Source organism: Mastigoproctus giganteus, chromosome 8 (assembly GCF_048544385.1).
Source record: "Mastigoproctus giganteus isolate SK-2022 chromosome 8, ASM4854438v1, whole genome shotgun sequence".
In the NCBI taxonomy this organism is placed as follows: Eukaryota; Metazoa; Arthropoda; class Arachnida; order Uropygi; family Thelyphonidae; genus Mastigoproctus; species Mastigoproctus giganteus.
Genome location: NC_143582.1, coordinates 76,127,929 through 76,142,323, shown reverse-complemented (window position 1 = coordinate 76,142,323; position 14,395 = coordinate 76,127,929). Strand labels below are relative to the sequence as shown.

The following is a 14,395-nucleotide window of genomic DNA, read 5'->3' as shown; positions in this document are numbered from 1 at the left end:
GTTGCTAGAACGAGTACAGAGAAGGGCAACAAGGTTGGTCAAGTGAACAAAGCTGTGCTCTTACAAAGAAAGGCTTAAATTTTGCAAATTGCAGAATTTAAGCAGTGTCTGGAGACTAGGCACCTGTGAGGATGTGATTGAGGTGTATAGGGCCTTGAATGGATTGAGCAGGCTCAATGTTGACGGGATTCTTCCTCTTGCTCAGATTATAAACCCGAGGGTGGGGGTGGGGAGGCACAAACTGAAATTGAGGAAAGATGGGTTGTCAAATAGATGTGTGGAAATTTGCCTTTTGCCAATAGGTAGTTGATTGCTGGAACAAACTTCCATCTGTTGTTGTGGAAGTTTATAGCTTAAATAAATTCTAGGAAGAAGTGAACAAACTTTTGGAGTGAATGGATGGGTGAAATGGAAAGTTTTTTTTTTGGCTGATACGGTATAAGCTTGCTTTCTTGTATCATATTCCTCTACTAATGCTATCCTACTAGAACAGCATGGGCTTTGATAGCCTAAAAAGAAGACTGTTAACCTTAAATGTTTTCCTTTCTTCTAGTTTTATGTTAAAAAATTTTTCTCCTCCTCAACCCGTGACCAACCAATCCTAGCTACTTTAAAAACATGGATTTCAACGCCCCCCCCTCAAAAAAGTATTTCTTTACATCTTGTCTCCATACTAACAGCCTTTCAGGTAGCATTGTGGTTAGGATTCAAGGCGTGTGGAAAATGAAGTTGTTTGAATCCAGTCCTGAAGGAAAAAATTTTATGGGTGGGGCTTGGTTCCCTCCCCACCTGGTAACTCTGGTTTTTTATGAAGCAAACAAAGCAAGCAGATAATAATAAAGTATATGCAATTCACACACAGCCTCACAACCTTAGTTGTTTGGTGCAAAAATAAACACCCTCTTAACTATCATCCTCCATGCTAACTGTGTCTTTTGGCATACCTTCCCTTAGTCAGGAGTGTTAAGAACCACCACAGGCCCTGGTGAAAGTGCCTCACTGGACCAGAACATTTTTTTATCCCTACACAACCTCCAGGGAAGCTTACCCATCTACCCTTAACCCATCCATGGTACTAGCCTGCTACCAACTTCTTTCAATAAAAACTATAGTGCGGGTTGCAAGCTGAACACCAGAAGATGCATATTACCCAGCAAGCATCCATTAATGATCTTTACTTTTGGTCTCTGGAACAACTTTCCATCCAATGCATATTTTCTAAAAAAATGCAACTTACAAAAGCGTTCTTTTGTAAGATCCAATCATTAACCTTTTCATGGCATTTTTTAATTGGATTTCCTAAAAAAATAATAATAAAAAATAAAAATTTTTAAAAATTAGAATGTGCATTAAAAAACGAAGGTGGGTAGTACAACACTCCATCAAATTTATATAAAATATCAAGATCAGTATTGTGATCGCTAAATTCACCATTTCCAGCACATGTTAAAAGTTTGCATTTTTTGTCTCACGTTGCCATACACCAAATTCTCCCAAAGAATTCATTGAATTGTCGTAGCTACCAACTGTCTTTCACCAAATTGTCATACAGCAAAACATCATTTACCAAATTGTTTTGTACAACAAACCGTCTTGCAACAAATTGACATGATCCCTCCTGTAAGAGCATACTTTTGCTTCCATCCCCAATCGTGTTGCTCTTCTCTGAACCAGATCTATATCCTTCCTGAAATGACACTTCCAGACCTGGAGCGTGGGTTGTTGTGGGTTTAAGGGATGGATGGCAGTCATCCTGAAATAGATGGGTATATGGGATGTGTTAGGGTAACTAGGAATAGGAGTAGGAGCATGTATGCTTGCATGTATACCAATGCTAGAATATAGTAAATAAATTTGATGAATTTGAAGTGTTGGTCAAGACATCAAAGGCGGATATTGTTGGGATAGCAGAGATGTGGTGTCACACAGATATAAGGAATGCTGAACTGGAATTTGGAGAGTACAATGTGTATAGAAAGGATAGACAGGATAGAAAGGGAGGAGGTGTTATGCTGTAAATTAAGAAAAACAAAAGAAGTGCATCCAGTTGATATAGATGAATAGTGCACTGTTGAGTCAGTTTGGCGTGACATAAGCACTGCGAAAACAAAAATAAGAATAGGAGTGTGTTATAGGCCTAATGACTGGAATGAGTACAGTGAACAATTGTACAGAGAAATACAGTGGTCCAGTAAATCGGAATGTCTTATAATGCAGGAATTTAACTTCCCAGATATTGACTGGAACTTGTGGGTTGGTCACTCACACACTAGTCAGACTTTTGTGGATTTATTGGATGATTGTTTTCTGCAGCAGCACGTTCGAGAGGCAACCAGAGAAAGCAATACTCTTGATCTGGTTATCAGCAGTGATCACAGTGTACTGATGTGGGATTGATTGATTGATTGATTTGGTAGTTGTTGGCGCATCGGCTTCTGTGGCCATATTGCACCTCCCAAGGTTTTTGCAGTACTTTGATCCAAGCCCGAGGCGGGAATCGAACCCGCGACCTTTGGGTTGCCGGGCAGGTACTTTACCCACTCGGCTAGCCCGGTCGGCTCCTGATGTGGGATTTACTTAAAGATTTAATTACCATCAGGGGTAAAGGAAAGGGTTTTTGCTTCAGTAAAGGTGAGTACAGTGGTCTCCGACAGTTTTTAAATTCTGTACAGTGGGATCAACTGACGATGTTACCAACAGTAATTTCTAAGTGGGAAGCATTCAAGGAATTAATCATGGATGCTACTAAAAGTTTCATACCTATTAAGAAATATTGTTCAAGGTTAAATCCTTGGCAAAAGATGCTAAGAAAAACAGCAAGGATTTCAAGGTTTAGGCCTAAGTGAATGAACTAATGAGACTCGTAACAGAGAAGAAAAATGCATGGGATGCATATAAATTATCAAGCGACTCAGAAGCCTATGGCAGATATAAGCTAGTCTGTAATCAGGTCACAAAGGAGGTTAGGCAGGCGAAGGCAGATTACGAGAAATCCTTGGCAAAAGATGCTAAGAAAAACAGCAAGGATTTCTTTACTTATATAAACTCTAAAAGGAAGGGGATGAATCTGATTGGTCCACTTGACATCGATGGTTCGACTGTTGATGATCCTGCTCAGATAGCAAACAAACTGAATGAGTATTTTGCATCTACATTCACACATGAGGAATTATTAAGGTTTGAAAGTGGCAGAAAGTTATCAAATTGTAGCAGGATACTTAATGATTTTGTAATAACTGAAAGCAAAGTGGAGGAGAAATTGTTGAAGTTAAACATAAGAAAAGCACCTGGGGTGGATGGGATCTATCCAGTTATACAAAGGGTACTAGGAAAGTTTTGCAATATGACGCAACAATGAATCACAGGAAGCTGTTTGTTGCTGCATGTTGAGACATGTTCATACGTGCATAGTAGCCGCCGCGCCAAGTCATGGGCTCAGTTATTCATTAGTAGTGAGAGTGTAAAGTGCTTGCGATGGCATCGTGGTCACGAAATGAGATAAGGACAGTTTTGCGGTATAATTTCGTGCGTGGTTTAACCATAGACCAGTGCTTAGAAGAAATGACTCTTGCACTAGATGATGATTGTCCACATCGTACAACGATATTCAGCTGGTATAGAGAATTCCAAAGGGGAAATTTCACTCTGGAGGATTCTGAGAGGCCGGGAAGGCCACGAACGTCAGTTACGGAGGAAAACGTTACTGCTGTGAGGAAAATGCTAGACGAAAACAGGCGAGTGACCTACCAAAAGATAGAGGATACTTTGGGCCTAAATGCACCAGCAATTCGTTCGATTCTGCAAGATCATTTACACGTGAAGAAACTTTGTTCTCTCTGGGTGCCGTATCAACTGACTGAAGAGCAGATGACACGACATGTGACTTGGTGCCGGGAGATGTTAAAAAAGTTTGATAAGGGACAATCTCGGTATGTGAACAACATCGTGACAGGTGAAGAGACTTGGCTGTACTATTACGATCTGCCGACCAAGGCTCAAAACAAAGTTTGGGTCTTTGATGATGACGACACACCCGTAATTGTCAGAAAATCCCGATCTGTAAAGAAGAAAATGATAGCTGTATTTTTCAAATCGAGTGGAATTGTGGAACGTGTCGTTTTGGACACGCAGAAGACAGTCACAGCTAAGTGGTATACTGAACAATGCCTGCCTAAAGTCATTGGATCTATGAAGAACCTGCGGCGAAAGTCAAGAATGGACACCTGGTACCTCCATCACGAAAATGCTCCAGCTCACCGCGCCAAAGCCTGCACCGAATATTTGACCACGACAGGACTGAAACTTCTCGAGCACCCTCCCTACAGTCCAGACCTTGCTCCCTGCGACTTTCGACTGTTCCCGCATGTGAAAATGAAGCTAAAAGGGAGGCAGTTTTCCAGCGATGAGGACCTTCTACGGGCTTGGGACAACGAGTGTGCTTTACTCCCTAGTGAAACTTGGCAGAACTGGTTTAAAGATTGGTTTCGGAGGATGGAGAGGTGTATTGAATGTAGAGGAAATTACTTTGAAAAAATTAAATAAACAAAGCTGTATTGCAAAACTCTCCTAGTACCCTTTGTATTAAAGGAGGCGACAAAGCAACTAAGCAAACCCTTCGCCATAATTATGAGAGCATCCTTGGACTCAGTGGAGGTTCCCACGGACTGGAGATGTGCAAATGTATCCCCAATTCACAAAGGGGAATCGAAGGGTGACATGAGTAATTACAGACCAGTTAGTTTAACTTCTGTTCTGGGTAAAATAATGGAGTCACTGGTTAAAGATGCATTGCAGGATCATCTAGACAAGACTGCTGCAATAATTCAGACACAGCATGGGTTTGTTAAGGGAAAGTCTTGTCTGACAAATTTGATAGGATATTATGATGTGGTTACAAAGGAACTGGATGCAAAAAATAATTTTGATATCATATATTTGGATTTCAGGAAAGCTTTTGACACTGATGCGCATGGAAGACTATTGTACAAATTGGAGCAGAATGGTATTAAGGGTAAGTTGCTACAATGGATAAAAGGATGGTTAAGTGGGAGAAGACAGAGGGTGGTAATCAATGGGTGCTGCTCTTCGTGGACTAATGTTATTAGGGTTCGGTGTTAGATCCACTGTTGTTTTGTATATTTATCAATGATATTGATGAAGGTATATCAGGCTTAATGTCGAAGTTTGCAGATGATACAAAGGTTGGCAGGGTTGTTAATGACAGTAACGGCAGTGTGCTACTGGAACAGGATCTAGATAATTTGGGCAGATGGGCTAAGAAGTGGCAACTGAAGTTTAACCTTGACAAATCCAAAGTTCTGCATATGGGTAGAAGTAACCCCAGAGAAACGTACCAACTGTGTGGTACTACACTTAAGGTGGTAGAAAATGAAAAAGACCTGGGAGTAATTGTGCAGTCAGATATGAAGTTTTCTGAGCAATGCAGACAGGCTGCCAGGGCAGGTCATGGTTTTGTCAATGATATATAGGAATTTTGCTAGCAGGGAGAAGGAGGTGATTGTCCCTCTGTATAAGGCAATGGTCAGGCCATTAATAAAAACTGCCTTGAGTACTGCGTAAGGTCTGGAGGCCTCATTTTAGGAAGGATGTAGATTTACTTGAGCGTGTACAGAGAAGGGCAACAAGATTGGTGAGGGGAATGAAGGGATCCTCTTACCAAGAGAGGCTTAAGTTCAACAAATTGCAGTGGCTGAAGACTAGGCGCTTGCGCAGTGATCTGATTGAGGTGTATAAGGCCTTGAATGGGTTGAGCACGCTGAATTCTGATGGAATCCTTCCACTTGTTCAGATTATGAATCTAAGGGGGCACAAATTCAAATTAAGAAAAGACAGATGTAGAATAGATGTGCGGAAATTTGCCTTTAGCCATAGGGTGGTTAATTGCTGGAACAAACTTCCATCTGTCGTGGAAGTTGACAGGTTAAATAAATTTAAGGAGGAACTGGACAGGCATTTGGAGGGAATGGTGTGATTTTTTTTTTTTTTTTTTGGTTGATGCTGTATAAGCTCATACACTTGCTTTCTTGCATTGCATGGCACTACTACCACCACCTGTATACAGTGCTCCAGAGGCCTAACCATTGCCTTATATGACAGGATAATCACTCCTTATCCCTGCTGGTAAAATTTCTGTATATCATTGACAAAATCCCATGAGGTGTCCTGGCAGGCTGTGTGCACTGCTCAGAGAACTTCATATCTGCCTGCACAAATATCCCAAAGTCTTTTTCGTGGAAATTTTTTCAAGTAGGATTAAGTTCTAGGCCTGCAAGATATTTTTAAAAAAGATATAATTTTAGTACTGTATTATTTTTTTTAATCCATAGTGATTGATCACTGATTCTGTAAAGTATAGGTCTATACTGAATAAAAATTTTGGGCCTGTTCCAAATATTTATTTACATATAAGGGTATGTTGTTGTTGTTATTTGGTTTTTAGGAGCATCAGCAACTAAGGCCATATTGCTCCGTGATATGCGGTGGTTATTCCCTGACCTTTCCGCATCATCCGTATTTGGTGGTGACGGGCTTGAACCCCGGTCTAATCAAGAAGCATGTGCTACGCACTGCTGCTCCTTCCCACCTGGCTACGGATGCGCCTACATATAAGGGTACAATTAAATAAGTGAAGAAATTGAAAAAGTCTTTTCTCCATGTATGCAGGGATGATCAGACCACTGAAATAATTTTCTAGCTGTGAATATGTATTTTATACTGTGGAATGCAGTTCCCATGACCTGATCAGACACCAGGTTTCAGTGGCAGCAAAATACACAGACATGAAAATGTCTGTGTGTTCGTTTTGGTTGAGAGTAGCAGCAGTATTTTTTTGTTTTACACCCAGGCTCTTAATAAAAGTTTTTACATTGCAGGAATGGTCACAAAAAAACCAAAAAAAAAAAACCTACCCACCTCATCTGTGTCCATCCGATCTAATAATGTCCATTTATTTCTTAAATTTATTCAAACTATCCACTCCCAACACACCAGATGATAGTTTGTTCCAATAATCAATTACTCTCTAGCTGAAAGCAAACTTTTGCATATCTATTCTGCAGCCATCCATTTTTAATTAGAGTTTCAGACCCTTTCGTCAGCAGTATTTCCTGAGAAAGAGTTAAAATACTATCATCAAGTTTATTCAATCCCTTTAAAGCCTTAAAATACTTCAATCACATCTCCTCATAAGTGCCTAGTTTGAAGTGATCAAATTTTCAGTATGAGAACAACTTTGTCCTAATCTTGTTGCTCTTCTCTGCACCACCCATTAAAAGAGAACTGCATTGTTTTTAAAATAAGGCTTCCAGACCAGTATGTAGTACTCAAGATGTGGTCTAACCATTGCCTTATACAATAGGATAACCACCTCTTTGTCTCTGCTGGTAAAGTTCCTGTATATCACTGACATAACCTCACGAGCTGTTCTGGCAGCCTGTCTGCATTGCTCAGAGAACATGTCAGACCATAAAATTATTCCTAGACCTCTTTCATTCTCCATCACCTTGAATGTGGTACCACCCAATCGGTATGTTATTCTGGGATTACTGCTGCCCACATGGAGTACCTTGCATTTACAAATCTTAGACTTCAACAGCCACTTCTCAGCCCATCTGCTCAATTCATCTAGGTCTTGCTGCAGTATACATTGATTCCTGTCATTAATCACACTTTTAACTTTTGTATCATATGCAAACTTAGACAATAAGTTTGATATGCTTTCAGCAATATCATTAATAAAAACTGCCAACAGTGAGGGGGGCCCAGAACTCAACTGAAGGACTCCACTAATAACAGTCTGTTAACCACCTGTTGTCAACTGCCACTCAACTATCCCTTTATCAATAGCAATAACTTGCCCCTAATGCTACACTGCTCCAATTTAACCAGCAGTCTTTCATGTGGAACAGCATCGAAAGCTTTACTGAAATCTATGATGTCAAAATTATTTGAATCCAGTTCTTTTGCTACTGCATCATAGTAGCTAATCAGATTGATCAGACAGGATCCTCCCTGCCAACACAAAACCATGCTATTGTTTCTGTATAATTCCTTTTCTGTTAAGATGGTCTTGCAATACTTCTTTAACCACAGGTGCCATTATTTTCTCTAGAACAGAAATCAAGCTTACAAATCTATAATTGCTCACATCACCATTTTGATCCCATTTTGTGAATAGGAGACATGTGCACACCCCAGTCTATAGGAACTTCCCCTGAATCCAAGAGGATACTTCTCAGAATTATAACCAAGGGTTTGCTTATCACTTTGCTGCTTCTTTTAATATAACGATAGATCCCCTCAGCACAGCTACCTTATTTACTTTGTTTCAGCAATTTCTCTTCCACTTGCTTCTCAGTTATAACAAAATCATTTAGCTTCCACTTATAACTTGGTATACTTCTGGTTTTCCCATCTCTAAAAACTTCATCACGTGTGAATGTAAATGCAAAATATTTATTTAGCATTTTCAGCAACCCAAACAGGATCATAAGTAGTTATGCTATTCCATATTGAGTTACCCAACATTCACCCCATTTCTTCTAGTGTTAACATAAGCAAAGAATTCTTATATAGGGTGATTCAAAAAGGACATTACAACTTCGTAAGTGTATAGAAATTTATTCAGGAGACATATTAGATCAAAAAATATCAAGTTTTACCTAGAACAGTCATTTTGGTTTGATGTGACTGCCATTGGTGATACGGCAGACATCCCATCTGAACTCAATTTCCTCCCAAATGCGACATAACAAATCTGGCATAACTTCTGTAACTGTGGCAGTGATTTTAGTTTTGAGCTCAGCAAGATTGGTAGGTAATGATGGAACAAACACTTGATCTTTAATGAAACCCCATAGAAAAAAGTCTATGGGGTTTCATTAAATCTGGTGTCAAATCTGGGGAACGGCCCTGCTCGACCAATCCACCGACCTGGTTATTGAGGAATTCCCTTACCTCCGTCAGGTAGTGAGGAGGTGCTCCGTCTTGCTGAAAGTGAATGCGTCCTTCGTGGTCATCTTCATCGAACTGCGGAATGAGAAAATTTTCCAGCATATCCAGATACACGATACTATTGATGGTTGTTTCATGGAAAAAGAAGAGTCCGTAAACTTTTACTTTGCTGAGGGCGCAAAAGACATTTACCTTTGGGCTGTCATGAACATGTTCCAGATGTGCACACAGATTTTCGCCAACCCAAATCCTGCAGTTGTGGGTGTTAACCCTACCACTAATATGAAATGTTGACTCATCACTAAAGATTATGTTGTCCAGTAATGTCTAGTCTTCCTCTATCCAATGTAACATGTCTGCACAGAATTCCTGACGAGCAGCCTTAGCTGAGTGAGTAATTTGTTGCACCACAATAAACCGGTATGGCTGCAAGTGTAAACGTTTTCGTAACACGATACTATTGATGGTTGTCTCATGGAAAAAGAAGAGTCCATAAACTTTTACGGACTCTTCGTAAACGTTTTCGTAACACACGCCAAATGGATGGTTCTGGAAAGCCAGTCTCACGGGACGCATGAAGTGTTGATTTCAGAAGACTCCGAACAAACCTCTCCCTCACCTTTTCCATGAGAGCATCAGAAACACGTGGGCATCCTGGAGATTTGTCATCAAAGTTCATTACTGAGAACAATGACTCACAAGAATATGTTGTGAGAAAATTGTTAGTAATGCTTTTGCCAGATTTTTTAAACAGACAAAAGTTTCAGGAATGGAATTCAAAACTTTTAATACCCCATTTTCTGCAGTTTTCTTTATTAATCCTATTACCAATCGTTCCCTTTCAATATTTTCTAAATCAGCTCTGAGATCGATAAATTTTTGCCTCCTAATTGAGCTGCTCTAAAAATCAATCAGTGAATTGCACATCTCAAAACCATCCAGGTCGATCCACTGAAACATTTTCAGGTTCAGTTCAGCTAGTTTTACACTGTCTGCAAACATAATGAATTTTGCAGTTTCTTCCAATTCTCTGAACTTGACAAATCTTGAAGAAAACTGTTCAATAGTTGACTCAATGACGTTCAGACATGGCATTTGAAGGATCTGATGGTCTGTTTTCTCATCAGTTTCAAGATCAATGATGTATCTTTTTAGGTTTGGGAAATATTTAAAATTGCCACTGTACATCATTTCAGATGTTATCGAACATAATATCATTTCAGATGTTATCGAACATCGTTTATGTTATCGAACATAATATAAAGGGTCTTACCAGAGCCCTGTAATTTGGCATTCAAGTCATTTAAATTTGAGCCGAAATCTGTAAAGAACATCAAAGTGCAGGCTGGTTCAGAAACAAATCACTGCACGAATACAGCTATTTACTAAATGGTTTAATGTCATTATGTGCCTGGCAGAGAGAATGGGTGTGCGGAGGTCACGACTCAAGGTTTCGGGAGTGAGGTTTGAAATTTTTTTTGGGATGCTCTGGATTCCACATGCTCAAAAAATTTGTATGTGTGCCCCTTCGGGCAGGCGTGCCATAGGTTTGCCACCCCTGTCCTAGGTTATGGTTATGGTTATGCTGGTCTTGGATTATTGGGGGGGTTGATGATGGGGAAAGGTGTTTTTTTTTTTTTTTTGTCTAGAGCTTTCTTTTTCATTGGATGTCTTTTTTCTCTAGAGCTTTCTTTTCATTTTTTGAGATAGTCTTCTACTGTCCCTTTAAGCATGTTGAAATATTGTTGATTGAATTCTATACCTTATTTTCTGTTTATAGAGTTGACCATGAACAGTTTTTATAAAGAATAATTCTTTAAATTTTCTTTGTTGACGATCCTTGGTAAAGAATTCTTTGCATTCTTAGCCCTAAGTGACCTAATTACAGACTAGATTGCATTGTACTTGCTGTAGGATTCCTCGTACCCTGCTGATTTATAATCATACCATGCATTTTCTTCTCTATCACGGTCTCATCAGTTCATCTGATATCCATTTAGGTCTAACCTTGAACGCTTAGTTGGTATGAAAAGTTTAGTAGCTTCTATGATTACTTTGCCTGAATGCCCCATTTAGAATTTTCAGATGGTAACATCATCAGTTGATCCCACTGAAAGGAATATAACTGACAACTGTCAAGAACCATTTAATTTGGTATGTTAAAGCAGATTTCCATGATCTCTGGGAACGTCTTAAAAACTTCACTATGAATAACAAATCAGAGAACAGAAGAGTTGTAAACCAAGATTCCCACATAGGTGGTAGCTGGAACATGCAAGAGGCATTCTGTCATTGTTAAGTGAAAAGAAATAATGAAATAGGAACAAGCAGAAACAAATGAGTAACTATGAAGGTCAGTTTCATGTTCTCTAGGATGTTTGGGGGGGACAGCAAAACTATAACTTTTAATGTTTTAATAATTAAACTATGCTATAAAAATTATTAAGGAACCTTAATACAATACTTACTGGATTAAAAATAAACAGATAAAACAGTTCTCCTCCTTGAATACTATTCTCCAATTTTATGGAACCTCCAGGATATTTTTCCATAAATATTGTGTGCGTATATAATCCACACGTCTGTCTAGGCATCACCTACAGGTAAGTAAAACTATTATTAAAATCTGAGACAGACAAAGAAACCAGACTTAAGCCTTAATTTTTAGGAACAAATGACTAATCTTTTTATCTATTAATTTACTTAAATTAGAAATTGTTTAATTATACTGTTTTTGGCTTAAAATAAGAGAATAACAGTTATTCATCAGAAAAAATACACTTACTATAAATAATAAATTAATGAAAAGTATTAGCAGATATATAATAATTTCATTAATTTTATCACTGTATAACAAGATTTATAAACATTAGCAAACTGTTCTTGTATACTATTAATTTATTTAGCTGTGATAATCTATACATAGTTTATAGATATGGCCTTGATTAAATTCAATAGGCCACACACAATTATTGTCATGCCAATGGTGTAACAATTTGTTATTATAAGTGTGCCAAAAATGATTCAATAATCAAGAGTAGTTTTGTGAATTTAAATAGCATAAAATTAAAAATTGGTTTTATATGTTTTTTATATGCTTGATCTATTCTTTTTTTAAAGGTATTAAAATAACAATATTACTTTATATAGAAATAGTGAAATATTGTAAATATAATCTTGTTTGATTATTTGGACCTATGTATAAAGAAAAATAAAAAATAGAGGTTCATAACTTTAGAAATTTGTTTGAGAACCTGTTGAACTGAGTGCATTTTTTTTTTTTCCCGCATAATGATCAGCATGTTGTTAACAAACTCAGTAATTTTCCTGCAGGGTATGAGGATTTATGTTTCTTGAAGCATATAAATCCCCACAGCAAGAAGTCGGCCAAAGTCAAGTCTGATGATCTTGGCAGCCAAAGTTCCTTTAAAATTACTAGGTTTGTAAAAACAGATTCAGTGCTGACAGCGAAGCTCTGGATGTGAGATGTAAGCTCCTAATGCCACTGCACATCATGATGCACATCTACACATTGCTTGTGGCATCACTCTTCGCAATTTATATCTATCTTTAATTGCTGAATTAACCAAATTTTTTTAACAGAAGAATCCTCATATCAGAATAACATTCTAATAACACCTCCTGGAAACATTCCCATTTCACTTGAAATGCACCTTACTGATTTTCTGAAATTATGTGCTTTGAATTCCTCATTTTGTCTATGTTTTCTGGAGTTTGAACATTGTTTCCATGTCATTTCTGATGTATCTTGGAATACACTGTGTAATAATTAAAAAAAAAAAAAAAAGTTTATTTTCATTTTGTGATGTTTTCTTTATGACTTTGAATATACGTATTACCAATATGGCATTAGTTTTTTTTTCACCATCTCCTCATAAATAAAAAAGCAAATATGAATGTAAATATACTGTACTAATTCATTTTTATTATCGATTTCTCAACGAATGCTTCAAATTTTCAGTCTTCCTTCATATGAACTGAGTGGGTTATAGGTACTGATGAAAATGTATTCTAATTGTGAAGAAAAATAGTTCCAGAGGTCTTTTCATCAATAAACACTGACACAGATTATGATCCAATCATAATCTGTCAAACTGCCAACTTCAATCTTTTTGAAGAAGTTGGCAGTGATCATAAACTACAAGCCATTCAAACCAGGGCAGTAGTACAAATAATCAGCAACTATGCAAAAAGAGGTATGCCCTTTCCTGCAGGAAGATTCTTGAAACTAGAATCAAGTAGTTGCATTCTTTTACACATGTCGAGGGCTCTAAACTGGCTCTGGCAAGACCAAGCCCCAATATTTAATTCTTTTTGATTAGGGAAAAGTAGAGATCTGTTTGAACATCCTTCAGTAAAATTACAGTCACCATGCTGTCTGCTAAATGAATCTTCCTTTCTGAAATCACTCTTAAGGAAGGTGGACTGGAAATTAGTAAGGCTTCAACATGTGGCAATGGGGAAAAAGAATCATCTGACTAGGCAATACCAACTAAATAATGCAAAAACCAACAAGTTCTAAAAAAAAAAAAAAAAAAGTTGTCATATATTTGTAGATGGTTCATTTTTTAAAATAAATGGAAAATTGACCTTTTGTCACATACCATTTATTTAAAATGTAGTGTAAACCAAGCAACTCCTGCTGAAGGCAAAATTTGTTCTGCTGTGAGCACAAGCATTAAGACCATTGCAATTACTAGGCAATTTAAACTGTGGTAAACAAAAAAAACACAAGAGAAGTTGAGAAAGCCTTGCTATTGATATTGGGAAATATCAATGATTTCCACAGATGCAAAGTTTTCATTCACTTTGATTTATTATTTTTGAAAGTTTAGTAAAAATACTGGAATCAAACAGCCCGGCTTCGCTATGACAACGATCTGACAGACCCAATTCCAATAAAAAAAGGCGTCCGGCAAGGCTGTCCATTATCTCCCATTCTTTTTAACATCTATTCGGAAATGATCTTCGACCAAACACTGGCTGACAAGAACATCGGCATAAAAGTTAACGGACACTACATCAATAACTTAAGATATGCCGATGACACAGCACTAATAGCGGATTCAGAACAAGATTTACAGACCATCTTGAACGAAGTGGACATAGAAAGCCAAGCATGGGGGCTACGAATCAACAAAAAGAAAACAAAGGTGATGAAGGTCAGCAGGACTGCAAGCAAAATCACGATCAAACTAAACAACGAAAAATTAGAGCAAATACACCGCTTCAAGTATCTCGGAGTGCTCATTGATGACCAGCTGAACCATGAGGCCGAAATCAAAAGCAGAATTGAACAAGCCAGGCAGGCATTCACCAAATGGAGAACCCTCCTCACCGACAGAAGCTTGAACATCGTGCTCAAATTACGCACATTGAAATGCTACATCTGGCCAATACT

General features: G+C 38.0%; 1 protein-coding gene across 3 annotated transcripts in view; it reads right to left on the bottom strand.

Annotated features, from left to right (window-relative positions):
* The window catches only part of LOC150081647 (bifunctional heparan sulfate N-deacetylase/N-sulfotransferase-like), a 160,294-nt gene that overhangs the window by 49,082 nt on the left and 96,817 nt on the right, over nucleotides 1–14,395 (bottom strand). For all 3 annotated transcript variants that reach the window (XM_090379507.1, XM_090379508.1, XM_090379509.1), the window contains exon 10: nucleotides 11,442–11,570. In XM_090379507.1, the coding sequence (XP_090235633.1) occupies nucleotides 11,442–11,570 (129 nt within the window). The remainder of the gene's footprint in view (nucleotides 1–11,441; nucleotides 11,571–14,395) is intronic.